The 16424-nt window shown below is 60.3% G+C and overlaps 1 protein-coding gene across 1 annotated transcript in view; it reads left to right on the top strand.

Annotated features, from left to right (window-relative positions):
- The first annotated feature begins 256 nt into the window (after positions 1–256).
- AHNAK2 (AHNAK nucleoprotein 2) overlaps positions 257–16424 on the top strand; it is a 27958-nt gene continuing 11790 nt past the window's right edge. The window contains 10 exon segments of the mRNA XM_055088507.1: positions 257–472; positions 545–656; positions 1178–1329; positions 3541–3580; positions 11801–11859; positions 11975–12073; positions 12823–12906; positions 13773–13914; positions 14452–14636; positions 14792–16420. Coding sequence (XP_054944482.1) covers positions 257–472; positions 545–656; positions 1178–1329; positions 3541–3580; positions 11801–11859; positions 11975–12073; positions 12823–12906; positions 13773–13914; positions 14452–14636; positions 14792–16420 — 2718 coding nt within the window.

Raw genomic sequence — 16424 nt, 5'->3', positions numbered from 1 at the left:
CAGCTGGACACACACGAGAGCTGGCCACGCTCCCCTGAACCCCCTCCCCATTCTAAGGGCAGCTGCCCCTTTTGGCCGGGGTCTGGTCACACCGGGTGCCTTCAGGGGCATCTCTAGGCCCTGCCTGCCTGCCCTGCCTCTTCCTCCAGGTTTCCCTTCGTTCTTCTTTTTTTGGAGGCACAGGCGGCTGGGGGCTAAAGGTCCACCTCGCTGGGATAAATATTTAACAGTCAGAAGCACTTTCTAAAACGGAAAGATGGAGCTGGGCCCAGGAGGCCTGAGGGGCTGGGGCGGGGTGGGAGATGGCGTCCCACCGTGCCCACTGCTTGCCTGGTTCCTGCCCTGCGGGGAGCCGGAGGACCCGGTGTGTGTACCTGAGGGCGAGGGCCGGCGCTGGGCCCCTCCCCAGAGAGCCTGGCGGCCGAGGCTCGCCGGCCGGCGGCGCGTCGCGCCCAGGGCTGCTGGTGGAGCGGTAGGCGGAGCTGTGGCTCCCAGCCGCCAGCAGAGGCGGGCTTAACACCTTCTTAGCGGCTTGAACCGCCAGGAGTCCCGGGAAGGCCCGAGGTGGGCTCCTGCCCGGACACAGCACCGGATGTGGGTGTCCACTGCCGAGAGGATGGCCGAGGCTCAGAAAGGAGCGGGCCAGGACACCTGCGGTGGGGTCCTTATTTGGGCCTCCCTGTCACAACAGTGGGGTGACAGGCTCGCTCAGCCCCGTCATCCACTGGAGGGTCCACCCAGGTGCCGGTGTCTGCGTGGGCCGGAGGCCCCCGAGGTGAGGCCCCGCTGGGCCAGGTCAAGGCTACTTTGTTTGGGGCTCAAGCCTCCGGCTGGCTGCCCACCCCAGGGTGGGGGTCAGACCGCGGGCTGCCCACAGTGGGCTCTGGGTGCCCCGCCCCTCCTACACCTCCCCCGACCCTGGCTGATGGCCTTGTTTCCCAAGAGCTGCCAGACCCTTCCAGGCGGGAAGAGGATGGCCTCCCACCAGGAGCCTGACCGCAGGACCCCTCCAGGCGGCTCCCCCCGCAGCCCCGCCCCGGCAGGCCTTGCTTCCTGGTGGCAGAAGCACCTGCGGCTCCTCCGTGACACATCGCCTGAGAATGCCACGCTTGCCCCGACCTCCTCGCCAGCTGACTCACCATCAGCTGCCCCTGGCCCCGCCGGCCCTTTCCCACAGTGACCCCAAGGAGGGGCCCGGAGTCCAGGCGGCTCTGTGCGGCGGGGGTCGGCGGGCACGTGCTGGCCAGCGTGCATCCAGGCCTGGAGGTGCGGCGGCCCAGCATCTGCCTGGAGCCAGGGGGCCGGCAGGTGGGGTCCCCGGGAGCCAGGGTAGGTGGACAGGGCCTCCTCACCCAGAGCCCTTATCTGCTGGGGAGCCAGGTACACCCCTGCGGGACTGACGCCAGCCCAGGGGTGGGGTGAGGAGTGGCCCCTGACTCTCGCCGCGACCGGATCACAGCGGTCCCGACCCAGAGCCGGTGCCAGCAGCCGACCCCTTCCCTTCGCAGCCACTTCCCGTCGCCCTGGAGCTGCCCACGCACAGCACGGCAAGGGCTGCTGGCGCCGGCCTCCTGAGGGAGCGAGTCCGGGGTCTCCGCCGCGGCGGGGCGGGGGTTGGAGTCTGGAGAGGGCTCGTGGGGGCGGCGTCAGAGCACAGGGTGTCGGGGAGAGTGTGGCTGAGGCCTCCTCCAGCCAGTGGGCGGGGCTCACAATGGTCCAGGGCCCGGTGGGCGGCCGCGGGGGCGGGGGGTGGTAGGGGCTCAGGAGGATGGGGGACGGCTTGATTGGGATGGAGCACCCGGCTCAGGAGGGGACGAGGTGGGGTGAGCCTGCTCCGTGCCAGCATCGACCCCCGCCTCCCAGTTGAGTCAGCCGGCCCGGCCCTGCCCGGGGGCGGGGGCGGGGGGTTTGGGGGTGTCGGTAACAGTCTGGTGGGGTGTCCAGCAGTAAACAAAGAATTCCCAGGTGAGAACTGTGGGCCGGTGGAGTAGGTGAGGTCACTGGCCAGCCGGCCTGGCCCGTTTTCCTGTCTCAGTGTGACTCGAGCCTTTTATGACCGTTAGGTTTTCAGGGGGGACAGGCCGGGAGGGCCCTGGGTGCTTTTCCTCACCCCGTTTTCCCAGCAGTGCCGGCTGCCTCGAGCTGGTGGAGCCCTCTGCCTACCCGGGAGCCCTCTGAGCGGCCAGGGGCCTTCCCCTGCTGTCACCCCACCTCAGGCCGCTCCGGGCTTCCCCTGTCCCGCTGGGGGCCCGGCCTCCCGGCAGCTGCTTTCGGTGCCTGGTGCCCTCAGGTGCGCAAGGAGCCCTCAGCTCTGCGGCCACCGTTGCAGGCCTGGTGTGTCTGGTGGGGGTGCAGATGCAGGTTCGGGCTGACCCATCGCCGCCCTTGAACCCCAGCCTGGGCCCCGCAGCTGTGCCGGCCTGCTCCGACCTGCTCGTGGCATGCAGGTGCCCGCAGCCAGCTGGGCCCCACCCCACGGGCCGCGAGGCACAGGGCGGGCAGCCCCGGGACCAGCAGCAGATCTGCAGATAGGCCGGCCGGGGTCCTGCCTGGGCCTGCCGGGCCTGCCGGGCTCCTGGAGCTGGGAGGGGCCTTGGGGCCAGAATCCGCTTTCTCCCGGCCCGCTCAGGGGTCCCCCAGGGCAGGGGCTGGGAGTCCTGAGGTGACAGGAGGGGGCAGGCCAGGCAGGTGGGGTCTGGGGAGCGGGGGACTTGGGCGGTCTTTGGCACGTGTTCCTCAGCTGCCACTGATATCCAGCGACTGGGGAGGGGGTGGTTAAAACTGCTGCTTCCGGGGACCCACTGCACTCAGCTCATCAGGGGCCCTGGAACTCTGAGGGGTGGGTCTTGGCTGAGAGGGCTAGAGGGTGGCCGGGGTTGGGCTGCCCTCGAGGGGCATGGGCAGGGGGGCCGTGGCCAAGGCCACCTTCCCCAAGGTCACTGGCCCAGGCCATGGGTGGGCTTGGTCTGGCCCTGCTCTGGCCTTTGTGGCCTTGGTTGTGGAAGGGGCTGGCTGTGCCCTGGGCAGTGGCCTCAGCAGAGCCTGAGGGGCCGTGCAGCACTGAGGTTCCAGAGGGAGCAGTAGCCTGTGCCCATCCTGGGTCCCTCCTGGAAGGGCCTCCGTCCCCGCCTTGGGCTGTGCCTCCACACCCCTCCCCTGCACCCCCAGCCCGACAGCCCTCAGCCTCTGTCCCAGGCTCGTGCACAGCCTGCCGGGATGGTCCTGTGTGACATCTGAGTCTGTCCACACAGCAGGACTGGACTGGACCGGGGCGGTGGCAGTGACTCACACACCCCGAGCTGGGTGGTGTCTCCTCCCCCCAGCCAGCTGCTCGGCCTGGGGGAGCGCTCTGGGGGAGGGGCGGGGCCTGGCCCAGCTGTGGGGGCCTGTAAGGGAACCCGCCCAGTCCCTCTGGTAGGCGAAGGGGGCTTGGCGGGCTCTGGGCCCCGCGGAGAAAGGGGCCTGTGGGCGGGGCCGTGGAGGGCGGGGCCGTGGAGGGGAGGAGTGGGGAGGATGGCCAGAGGGGAGCTGCAAACCTAGGATCTTCACCTCGGGGCAAGTTGGGAGGACGTCGGGCTCGGTAAGCGGCTGCGCTGTCTCCCATACCCACCCTGTGCCCCCGTCCCCTGCCTTCTTCCTGGGTTTAGCCCTGGGGCACCTGATCACCTCACCACCCAGCAGGTGGGGGGTGGCAGAGCTGGGCCGGGCATCTCCCTGACTGCCCTGCTTCAGCTCCAGCCGATGTTGGAGGGTGCCCAAGGGCACCAGCATGGCCATTTCAGTCCCAGGACAGGCAGATCCCCGAGGCTGGACTGTGTGGCCTGCAGGGGTCCTCAGAAGATGGCCGTTTGGTGCACTGGGAACCCTGGGGGGTGGCGGGAGGGCACTTCAGACATGCTTACCTGCAGGTGCCAGGTGGGCGGTGGGGGCCCGTGGTGGTGGGCCGCCCTGTCACAGGGTCACACCGTGCTGGGCATCTAGGTGCTGGCCTTTCAGCCCAGAGAGAAAGAGACTCGGGCCCGCTGGTCCTGTTGGAGTGGACAGGAGGTGGGGATGCTCCTTTGGGCTGCCGGCCCCACCTGCTGCCCCTCCCAGCCCTCGAGGCCCCGCTGCACCCTCAGGCTGGGCGGGACTCACCTTCCCTTCCTCTGCCCACCTATGCCCAGCACTAGCATGCACCTACTGGGTGCCGGGCTCCGAACGTTTGTGAGGCTGTTCTAGGGGCCAGGGACCAGGTAGTGGCCAGAGACGATGACAGGGTGGCCAAGCTGGACCGTGAGATGGCGGAGGAAACTGCATGTGGAAAGGACAGAGGTGGGGGGAGAGACTGCTCTGGAGCTCAGCTCCGAAGGTCTGGGGCCCAGGCAGCAGCGGTGCAGACTGGGGAGGCTGCCGATGTTGGCGGGCCAGGCAGACTGACAGGCCGGAGAGGGCGATGGGAAAACCTCCTGGCTGCAGCTGCGGCTGCAGTGGCGGTGGCTGCGGGGTGGGTGAGGAGTCCTGGTCCCCAGGCCCGGGCGGGCCGAGGCTGGTTCCTGGGCCGTCCCGAAGCCTTGGAGGCAGAGCAGGAGCCTGGGGTGCCTCCCTGTGCAGCAGGCTTATCTTGAGAAATGCTGGGGAGGTGGGGCGGGCCCTCGGCTGCCCGTGGTTGTTGCTTCAGAAGGTCTGACGGTCTCGTGACGAGTCAGCTGAGCTCGGCACTTTCCTCGTGGGGTTCCAGGATGGGGTGAGGCTCCTGTGGGCACCGGGCTCCAAGCCCGAGGGCAGCATCCCCCGAGGAGGGAGCCTGCATCCGGGGCTCCCACTCCCTCGGCTCCCTGGGCCGGCCGGGGGCCTCAGCTGAGGCTGTGCACATTCACACACACACCCAGCACAAGCACGAACACCCCGTGAGCAGACGCCCTCGTGCTCGTAAACACACGCGCGCGCGCACCCAAGGCTGGAGGCGCAGGCCGCTATCTAGGGCCCCCTTGTTCGCAGCTCTCCTCCCCACCGCTCTCACAGCCCCCCAGTCCCACCGCTGCCCTCGTGACACACCAACTTGTGCCCACACCCGGCCCCACTTGGAGGCTGGAGCTGGGCCCTGGCAGCAGCCAGTTTGGATGCAAACTTGGGTTCTGTTTAAGCAAAACTGCCACACCCACGAGTGGCCCTGCTCTGGGCCCCCTAAGAAGCCCCACTTGGCTGGGGGCTGGCGGGAGAGGCCCCACTCAGTCCGGGCCCCAGGGGGCAAGGTAAGCATGGGGAAGTCATCCAGGCCAACGCCCCCTTTCTGCATCCCCCTCCACCTGCCCCCTCAGCCAGCATCGCATGCCTCCTCGGCTCTGCCCCCTCCGAAGACCCACTTCCTGGAGGTCCCACCCCAGAATATTACAATTCCCGGGAGTGAAGCTTTGCAGCTGACGTGGTGCCAACACCCCCCCCGCCCCAGGTCCCCCGGTAGGTAGTGTTTGAGGCCATGGAAGAGTTAGGGTGAGGGGCTGGATGGTCATGTAGCCCAGCCAGGGTGCTGGGGCCACAGCAGGGCCTGGAGCCTCGAGGAGGGGGGGGCATTTGGCGAAGTACCAGGTGCCAGCAGCAGGACCTGCTGGGCCTGGCTCAGCATGGCACCTCCACATCCTTCTCTGTAAAGCGGGGCCTTGGTGGCCTTGTTTTATTAGTCATTACTCGAGGCGACTGCCGGGTCTGGGCTATCGGCGGGGCCAGGGCCAGGCCAGGCAGGCTGTTGGGACACCTCCCACGCACGCAGGGGGTGGGGCCCTCAGGACACGGGGACTGGCAGGACAGTGCTCTGGGGGGTACTTGGGTGCCTCCTTTTCCCTCCCCAGGGGCTTATCTGAGGCTGGCAGGGCTGCTGGCGGCCTTGCCCTGTGGCAGCCAGGACTTCCTCCTTCCTGTTTGTGCATCTCTGGGCCAGGCTCCAGCCAGCCTGGGGTTCTGCCCTAAGGGTGCAGAGGGACCCGGGGCTTAAAACCACAGCCGGGCATCTTCCCAGCGGTCTGACCTTGGGAGAGGCCTGTCCCCGCCTCCCTGAGCTCCGCTTTTTCTTCCTACCTTGGGTGTAGGGCTCTTGCACCCAAGGGGGTGGCTGGGAGGGCAGGACTGGGCCGGGTGGGGGCCCAGAGGCAGGGGCGGTGGTCCAGCTGGAGCAGGGCTGGCTGAGCCTCCCCCGCTCCCAGGTTCCCGGCTGTTAACACCTTTCCTCAGCCCTGCCCTGGAGCGGATCTGGCGGTACGGCTCCTCAGGGCCCGGGGGTCCCCGCCCGAATTCGGGGCCTTCCACCGCATCCCCCCGGCACACGGCGCCCAGCCCAAGGCCCCGCTGGCTGGCCCGAGCGCACAGCCGCTCGGGGTCCCCTCCTCCAGCAGCCGCGGTCCAGAGCCTTCCCAGGCCTGGGCGCGCCGCCGCCCTCGCCCCCAGGGACTCGCCTGCCTGCCCCGCGCGGGGGGCGGAACGGGCCTTGTTCCGCTGTGACTCAGAGAAGGCTGGGGGCTCAGGGGAGGCCGGGCTGCCTTTCTGGGCGCGTCCGCCAGCTCCGCAGACCTCCCCGCCCCTCCGCCGGCTGCCCCAGCCCCGAGCCCAGGCCGGCGGGGACCCTCCGACGCCCCGAGCCGGGCACAGGGCGGGAGAGGCGGCCCCGCAATGACCGGGCCCGGGGTGGCCGCGGGCCACCCTGGGCTCCGCCCGCCGCGTCTAGTCCCCGCGCCGCCCCGCGGGCTGAGCCGCCTGGGCCACTGGCTTCCCCTCCCCCAGCCTCAGAGTCCTCGTTGCTCACCCACAGCGCGCCCACTTTGGGGCTGGGGGTGAGGGTCTCGGCCGAACTGGAAGGGAAACTGCGGCCGGAGAGAGTGGGGTGAGCTGCCCCGCCCTTGGCTTCCGCGCAGGGCAGCGGGCTCGGTGGGGAACAGGCTCTGATCCCCACCGCTCCCGCGGGCGGGGCCTGAATCAGCCTGGGACTCGCGCCCCCCCCCGCCCCCCCGCCCTCCGCCTGCTCCACAACCTCCTCTCCGTCCCCCCCCCTCCCCGCGGTCCCTCTGGGCTTCTGGGTGGGCAGAGTAGCCCTCTGACATCCATGGGGGAATCAAGGCTCAGAGCAGGCACGGGCTTGCTCAGGGTCACACAGCAAATCGGCCGGAGAGTAGCAGCCAAACCTGCACTCCCGCCAGGACTGGGCTTCCCCTGTGTGTTCCATGGGGACAGGGACGTGCCTGGTGCCCGTGCCGGCTGCCCGGCCTGTGGGACAGGGATTCCCTCCCGGCTCCGAGCCCTGCTGGCTGCGGTGGGCTGGGAGTGGGCACCCGTGTCCCCTCCTCACCAGCAGTGCAGTCACAGCCGCAGAGGGTGTGGCTGAGCCCAGGGCCAGGCCGAGTGTGAGACCCTGGGCTGCTTCTCCTGGAACACTGAGTACAGTTCCGGGGGCGCTGGGCCCCGAGCTGCTTGTGGACCGGGTTTAAGGAAGGGCTTTGGTTGTGGAATCATCACAGGACTGTTTACGTAGCCTGTTTCTCCTTGTGGGGTGCTCGCAGCGCTGTTTCTGTAGGAATATGTCCGATTCCTCTCCATGTGCAGATTTATTGGCATAAAGTTTATAATTTCCTCATTTCAATTTTATGTAGAATTTTACCATTTTGGGGGAAAGGTACAAATCATATGTGTGTAGCTGGATGCATTTTCCCAAAGTGGACACACTGGTGTAACCAGTACCCCTTACCCCCACCAGAGGCCTCTCCGCCGCTGGTCTGCCCCCTCCCAAAGGACTTCCAACACCAGTGCACCTGTGAACTGCGTGCAGCGGGCTCTGTTTGAGCTCTTTATGTCTAGCTTTATTGCAGCACTAAGTTTGTGAAATTCACCCACATTGTGGACGCAGTTCGCTGGACAGAGACTCCCAAGTTTTTTTCGTTCTACTGGGTTTTTTGGCCGTGCTGCACATCATGTGGGATCTTACTTCCCGACCAGGGGTTGAACCCCTGTCCCCTGCATTGGATTCTTAACCACTGCGCCACCAGGGAAGTCCCTAATTTAATAATTTTAACAATCAGTTGTTTCCTTTAGGGCTAGTGTTATCTATGTCCTGGTTAAGAATTGTTTCCCTATCTCCAGTGTCACTTCTGTTTATCTTCTGGAAACTGGATCGTTAAACTTTGGATCTGCAATCCACATGAAATTAATACTTCCTGGGGTTGACCTAGGGGTCGAGATCAATATTATTCCTTGTGAATTTCCAGTGGACCCCACACTGCTGACTGAAAAGATCATTACTTTCCCACAGCCTTATATCTGTTGAGTCTGGTTCCGGGACCTTTGTTTTGTGCCATTGGTTTTATTAATAATTTGCATTTCCCTGACGACTAAAGTTGACCATCTTTTCCGTGCTTACTGGTACCTCTTCTTTTGTGAAGTGTCTGTTTAAATCTTTTGCCCCCTTTTAATTGAGGTGGGTTTTTTGGGTCTTTTTCTATTGATTTGCAGGAATTCTTCTGGATGCAAGTTCTTTGTCAGATATATTGAATTGCCTTTTCATTTTCTAAAGAATGTCTTTCAAGACTAGAAGTATTTAATTATGTGAAATATGATTGATCAGATTTTCTTTTATGATTCACACCTTTTGTATCCTGCCTAAGAAAACACTGCCTCCCCCAAGGTGAAGAATTTCTCCTCTGTTTTCTTCTAGAAGTTTTATAGTTGTAAGTTTTACATTTAGCTCTATGATTCATTTGGAGTTAATTTTTACATGTACTATGTTGTAAGGGTCTAGGGTTTTTTTCCCCAAATAAATATCCACTTGTCCCAGCACCATTGTTGAAAAGACTATTATTTTTCTATTGAAATAATTTGGCTGCTTTGTCAAAAATTAATTGATCTTACAAAGTGTGGGACTATTCTGGACTTTCTATCCGTTTTCACTGATATTTGTGGTTATACTGTACTGTCTTGATTCCGTTGAAAGTCAGAGAAAATACCTAGTTGATTTGAAATGGTCTTAATTATTTTAAATTTACTGAGACATTTAAATGAGCCAGCATGTGATCTATCTTGGTGAATGTCCCATGTGCACTTAAGACAAATGTGTACTCTACTCTTGTCAGGAGGAGTGATCTCCGCTGTGGTCTCATTGGTTGATGGGTGGATCAGTGTTCTTACCTATTCTGTTTTGTAAGGTTATCGTAATCGATAACTGAGAGGAATGTTACAATCTCTACTGTAATTGTGGATTTGTCTTTTTTGTCCTTTCACTTTTGCCAGCTTTCACTTCAGTGTTTTTAGCCTCTGTTATTAGGTATATACAGACTTAGGTTTGTTATTATTTTTTTAATGAATTGTGCCCTTTATTATTATGAAGTGATTAGTTATTGCACTGTATGTATTTTTTCTTTCCTTTTCTTTTAACTTCTTTATATTTATAGGCCATTTCTCCTAGATGGCATGTAGTCAGGTCTTGCTTTTTCAATTTAATCTGATAATCTCTACCTTTTTGATTGGAATGTTAAGTCCTTTTATATTTAATGTATTGTCAAAATGGCTGGTTTCAATCCTGTCATCTTGCTAATTGCTTTATATTTTATTCCATCCATCCTTTGCTCCTCTTTCCCTGGTTCCTTATCTTGTTTTAGAATTAATTAAATATATACACAGGTATATAATTACTTAATAACATACATTACATATATATACTTAATAACATACATTATATATAAGATAATTACTTAATAACATACATTACATATATAAATATAAATTTTGTATTTATAAACTAATATAGATGTATATGTTATATATAATTAATTATACATTAGATTTATATATTAATGTAGATTATTTATATACATTATATATATGTATAAAAACAATGTGTATTTTTAGTATTGCATTTTATTTCCATTATTGGCTTATTAGCTACACATCTTTTTCTAAAAATAAATTTATTTATTTTATTTATTTATTTTTGGCTGCATTGGGTCTTCATTGCTGCACATGGGCTTTCTCTAGTTGCGGCGAGCGGGAGCTACTCTCTTTATTGCAGTGCATGGGCTTCTCATTGCAGTGGCTTCTCTTGTTGTGGAGCACGTGCTCTAGGCGCACGGGCTTCAGTAGTTGTGGCACGTGGGCTCTAGAGTGCAGGCTCAGTAGTTGTGGCACACGGGCTTAGTTCCTCTGTGGCATGTGGGATCTTCCTGGGCCAGGGCTTGAACCCACGTCCCCTGCATTGGCAGGCGGATTCTTAACCACTGTGCCACCAGGGAAGACCCTATTTTGCCTTTATTTTTGGAGGACAGTTTGCTAGATATGGAATTCATGGTTAACAAAGTTTTTCTTTCAGCAATTTGAAAATATTGTTCCACTTTTTTCTAGCTTCCGTGGTGTCGACTAGTAATTGTATTGCTGTACTATTAAATGTGATGGGCCACTTCTCTCTTGTTGCTTTCAAAATTTTCTCTTTCGGGCTTCCCTGGTGGCGCAGTGGTTGAGAGTCTGCCTGCCGATGCAGGGGATACGGGTTCGTGCCCTGGTCCGGGAGGATCCCACATGCCGCGGAGCGGCTGGGCCTGTGAGCCATGGCTGCTGAGCCTGCGCGTCCGGAGCCTGTGCTCTGCAACGGGAGAGGCCACAACAGTGAGAGGCCCGCCTACCCCCCCCCCCAAAAAAAATTTTCTCTTTCCCTTGAACATTTTGATGTGATTGTCTAGGTCTGGATCCCTTTGTGTTTATCCTACTGGGGTTTGTTGAGCTTCTGAGATCCGTAGATTGTTTTTAGCCATTATTCTTTCAAACATTTTTTCTGCCTCCCTCTCTCTCTCTCTCGTTTCCTCCTGAGTCTTCAACTACACATATATTGGTGTTCTTAATGTCATCTCACAGATCTCTCAGGCTCTATTCATTTTCCTTCAATTCTTTTCCCCTTGTTCTTCAAATTGGTTAATTTCTATCAATTTACAAGTTTTTTGTTTGTTTTGTTTTGTTGTTGTTGTTTTTTCTGGCCGCACTGTGTGTCTTGAGGGATCTTAGTTCCCCAGCCAGGGATTGAACCTGCACCCTGGCAGTGAAAGTGCCGAGTCCTAACCACTGGACCACCAGGGAATTCCCCTAATCTACAAGTTTTTTGTTTCCTTCCACTGGCATCTCAGCCCTGCTATTGAGTCCCTCTAGTAAACTTTCAACTTCAGAGTTTCCATTTGCCTTTTTTTTTCTTAATATAATTTCTGTTTCTTTATGACATTCTTTCTTCATTGGGCCATTGTCATCATATTTTTCATTAATTCTTTAAACATGGTCTCCTTCACTTTTTTGAATAAATTTATGAATGTTGCTTTGGAGTCTGTGCCAAATCCAACAGCTGTGGACATTCAAAGATTGTTTCCGTTAACTGCTCTGTTCCTCAGTGTGGATCGTACTTTCTTGTTTCTTTGCGTGTCATGTAGTTTTCTGTTGAATGCTGGACATTATAGTTTATATATCATGGTAACGCTGGATTCTGACTCCCTGTCAGGGTTGTAGTTATTGTTTTGTTTGTGTATTTGTTTAGTAACTTTCTTTGACTAAATCTGTGGAGTCATCTACTTTGTCTGAGCCCGCCCCCCCCGCCCCCCCATCCTGGCTCACTGCCATCACACCTGATCTCACAACCTCCCCGGCTCAGTGGCTGTGCGTCCTCCCCCGACCCCTGCATGTGCTCCCAGACCCAGTGTCCAGGGTTACACCACCTCTGTGGCATACAGCCTCTCCTGGGCCCCTACCCCCAGCTCCACCCTCTGCTCTGCCCACCTGCGAGGCTCCACTGACTCATCCTTTCCCTTCGCAGTGTCTGGCCGGCAGTTGCAGCCTGAACAGCCAGATGCAGAAACCGAGGAGGACCACTCTGTAAGTGAGGTCCAGAGAGGATGTGTGCCTCACTCGTAGCCCCCACCCCCCTCCTTTCCTGGACTTGAGCAGAGCCCGAGTGGCTGAGGGTGAACTGATTCTCTCCTCCTGCCAGGTGACTGAAGGGTCTGCGGATGAGAGCATTCGGCCCCGGCCGCAGGGGTCCTCGCCTGTCTACGAGCACGTGACTGAGGGTGCCAGCTTCGGACTCCCGGTAAGCCTGCTCTACAGACACCCACAGGCTTAGGGAAGGCTCAGGTGTGCGGCCACAGGTGACCACGCCTCCCGCATCCCCCCGTGCGGGCAACTCACGCACGCACCTGTGCAGCCACACGGCCCTGCCACGGCGGTGTCCACTCGGCTGTCTTCTCTGACTCCTCGGTCCTTCGCCGGAGCCCTTCCATCAGCTGGCCAGGACACACTTGAGACGGCACACGCGTGTGCGCGTGGGGCACAGGCCTCGCGCTCCTGTGTGCGACGGGACACAGGATGTGTGCACACACGTGCCCTCTCTGACGAGGAGACACAGACAGGGTCCCGCGGCCACCTCTGGAGACACCTGGGGGAAGGCGTGGACCAGGCGTGTTTACTAAAGGCCTCATTCTTTTTTCAGAATTGTTTACGTACTTACTTCTTTTGGCCGTGCTGTGCGGCATGTGGGATCTTAGCTCCCTGACCAGGGCTCGAACCCGTGCCCCCTGCAGTGGAAGCACGGAGTCCTAACCACTGGACCGCCAGGGAAGTCCCAAAGGCCTCATTCTTGTACTGTTTCTACTTGCGGACAGGGGGGCTGGGCCCTGTGGGAATCACCAAGGCCCAGAGTCGCCTTCCCCCGGAGGAACTCAGCTCCGCCTGCACACAGCGCGCTCTGGGGGATGTAGCCCCTGAGCTGGGGCCTCCCCGAGTCCCTCCCCTCCCCTGGGCTGGGGCAGGTTGGTGACCCGCTGTCTGTCGCTGCTGCAGGAAGACACGCCAAGGAGGCGGAGGTCCTGGTGGAAGCGGGATTCGGGGGACTCTCAGACGCTTTCCAGGATGAGCCGTCTGGAGGTGGGTGTGCCAGGAGCTGATGTAGGGGGGGCGGCCCGTCCACACGGGCTCCAGCGGGGGAAGCCAGGGCCAGAGCGAGAAGGCGAGGAGCCGGAAAGCTGGCAGCGTGCCCCTGTGCCCTGGGGAAGGGCGTGCCACCGCCCTCATCAGGCCCGGGGGTGGGTAGGGGCTCCAGAACACTGGTCCAGGCCTCCCCCTCTACTCTCATGGTGAAGGGCCCAGACTGCTGACCAGATGGACCCGGGTGCACGGACCTCGGTGTTCTCAGCTGTACAGTGGGTACGGCTGCTGCCTGCTGCATCCAAGGCCACGGGAGGGGCTGGGCTCTGTAGGCTCCCAGCCAGGAGGGTGCGCTGCCTGCTGTCATTGGCGGCCCCAGCAATTCTAACGCTCTCCCAGACCCAGAGGAACTGTCGTGTCCGAGGTCAGGCTGGCCCTGCCGTTTCCAGTATTTTCCTCGGCGTTTATGACCCTCCTTGGTCTGAGCACCAGCTACCTTGTCCAAGACCGGTGCTTGGAGTGAGTGTGGGGGTGAACCGGGAGCTGATAAAGGAACGCTTTGGCCGCGTGCAAGCAGAAGACTCTCCCCTCTGCTTGCCAAGCCCCGCTGGGCCCGGATGGCCGCGGCCGGGCTGCTCCTGAGTCCTGGCAGGTGGGGACGGGGGCGAGGGAGGCTGCTTCCAACTGAGGCGGCTGCAGCTGGCTTCCCCCAGGGCCTGGACCCCGCGCCCGGGCTCAGCCGCCTAACGCTGGGAGGACTCTGGGGTCCCCGGCCTCAGGGGATGCAGCCGCCCAGCACCCACGCCCGCTGTGGGATAGGCGTACGCTCACTGAGGCCTGATGTGCTTCTGCCCTCGTCCACGCAGGAGGCGACGGGCGGGGCACTGAAGACCAAGGTGGAGGCCGGAGCCAGTGGCTACAGTGTGACAGGCGGCGGGGACCAGGGGATCTTTGTCCAGCACGTGCTGAAGGAGTCCTCAGCTGCCAAGCTCTTCAGCCTGAGAGAAGGTGCCATGGCCCCATCCCCACGTCCCCGTGGTGCCGTCAGGATGGGGGGGCCTGGAGGGGGACAGGCCAAGGGGAACTCAGGATGGCCCATCCCCACGTCCCCGTGGTGCCATCAGGATGGGGGGGCCTGGAGGGGGACAGGCCACAGTGGACTCAGGATGGCCCATCCCCACGTCCCCGTGGTCCCATCAGGTTAGGGGGCCCTGGAAGGGGACAGGCCACAGTGGACTCAGGATGGCCCCATCCCCATGTCCCCGTGGTCCCATCAGGTTAGGGGGGCCTGGAGGGGGACAGGCCACAGTGGACTCGGCTGAGCCCCTAGAGACTGCTTAGCTGTGTCCAGGCTGGGGCCACTCACTCTGACAGGTTTTCTGCTTGGAAATGGGGGCTCCTTCCCACCCGGGGCTCAAGAGAAGGAAGGGGCCGGGCAGCCCGAGCGGGGTCGCCTTCTCGGTCACGCACCCCTGCGGACCCCTCCCGTGATGCCCTACGAGGTCCGGGACACTAAGGTGCGGGGACCGCTCTGTCTTTGTCTAGGGGATCAGCTGCTCAGCACAACCATATTCTTTGACGACATTAAATACGAAGATGCTCTCAAAATCCTTCAGTACTCAGAGCCTTACAAGGTTCAGTTCACGATCAAACGGCAACTTCCTGCCAGGGAGGACGAGGAGGGAGCTTCCGGCGGCGCTCAGTGTGGCTCAGGGGGCAGCAAGGAGCAGGTGAGTTTGCGTGGCCAGCAAAGCTGGGCCCCGGCTGGGCTCCTGGTGCGCAGGCTGAGGCTGGGATGGGACCCCCACTGCCCCCTCCCGTCCCCGGAGCCCCTGCCTCCGACTCCCTGTACGGGGGGCCAAAAGGTTCCCTCTCCCTGTTTCAGGACCAGGATATCGCCGACGGGTGCACGGAGACCCCCACGAAGACGCTGCAGGAGGACGGAGACCAGGAGAGCCTCATCTCCAAGCCCAGGGAGGGCAGAGGCAGGCAGCCCCAGAGGGAGCGGCTCTCCTGGCCCAAATTCCAAGCTCTAAAGAGCAAGCGTGGGCCAGGGCCCCGGAGGTCACACAGCTCCTCGGAGGCCTACGAGCGAGGGGACGGGCCTGACCTGTCCGCCACGAGCACAGACACGGAGGCCCAGCTCCCGGAAGGGGAGCAGGTGCCGGAAGCAGGCCCGGGCAGGCAGCGGAAGAGAAGTTTCCCGAACCTGAGATTCCGGGTGGGCTCAGGGAAGGGGCTGTCGGGCAGGGGAGCCCACGGTGGGACAGTCCAGGCTGGGGTCCTGGTGGAGACAGGGCCCTGGGATTCCGGGCGAGAGGCCGCCAGGGCTGCCGCACGTGGCGGGAGAGAGGACAGGACGGCAGGGCTGCCAGAGGACGCCGAGCCCCCCACGGAGCCCGGCCTCCCCAGTGAGGGAGCCCCGGGGGAAGGGGCCGGCCCAGCACCCAGACTCCGAAGAAAGACAAAAGAGGCCAGGGACAAGGAGGAGATTGTGCCCCAGGGAAAACCCGGGGTGGGCCCAGCCCCAAGACAGAGCAGGGAGGGGGCCAGGGAGGGCATGCAGGCGCTGCAGATTGGCATTGCCAGGCTGTCTCTGCCAGACTCAGCAGACCAAGGCAGCCACCAAAACCACCGACCAGAATTCCACATCCGCATACCCACCTTAAAGACACCCAAGTTTGGACTTTACAAAGAAAACGTGCTCGAGAAAGAAGGAGCCACGACAGCTCTCCAGTGGGGAGCAAGGCAGACAAGCGTCTCTGGGGAGGACACGGAGGCCAAGGGGGAGAATGCGGGTGAAGCAGAGAAGACGCACAGGACCGCACAACCCCCAGTCCCTCTGCCAGCACAAGAGGGACGAGAAACGGAGGAAGACGCAGCGCAGAAGAGAGAAGAGGACAGCGAGGGTGGAGACCGGCACACGGCGGCGAAGGAGGCGAAGATGAAAATGGCCAAGTTCACGCTGCCCTCCTTTGCGTGGTCACCAGCGAGGGGGGCAAAAGGAGACAAAGCGACACAACTCCGGGAAACAGAGAAGGAACAGGAAAGCAGCATCACAGTAGTAACATTAGAGACAGACATAAAAGGCACAGATGGACTAGAGAGAGACAGCAAGTTCAAAATGCCCAAGTTCAAGATACCGTCCTTTGGGGTGTCGGCGCCCAGAAAGTCCGTCGAGGCCGCCGTGGAGGTATCCGTGCCCAAGGTTCAGGCCGAGGCGACCCTGCCCTCGCTGCAGGCCGACGTGAAGACCAGTGACCTCAGCATCGAGCTGCCCTCCGCCGAGCTGGAGGTCAAGGCCGTCGAAGTGGGCGTGAAGCTCCCGGAGGACCACCTTCCCGAGGCGGAGCCCAAGGAAGCAGCGGCGGGAATCGGGCTTAAGGGCCACCTGCCCAAGGTGCCTGGACCCAGCATCAAGGTGCCCGAGGTGGACATCAAGGCCCCCCAGGTGGACATCAAGGGGCCCAAACGGGACCTGAAAGACGCCAAAGGTGAGGTGACAGCCCCCGACGTGG

The sequence above is a fragment of the Physeter macrocephalus genome, chromosome 11 (assembly GCF_002837175.3).
Source record: "Physeter macrocephalus isolate SW-GA chromosome 11, ASM283717v5, whole genome shotgun sequence".
NCBI classification, from domain to species: Eukaryota; Metazoa; Chordata; class Mammalia; order Artiodactyla; family Physeteridae; genus Physeter; species Physeter macrocephalus.
Note: the sequence above shows the minus strand (reverse complement) of the source record. Positions and strands in the feature narration are given on the sequence as shown.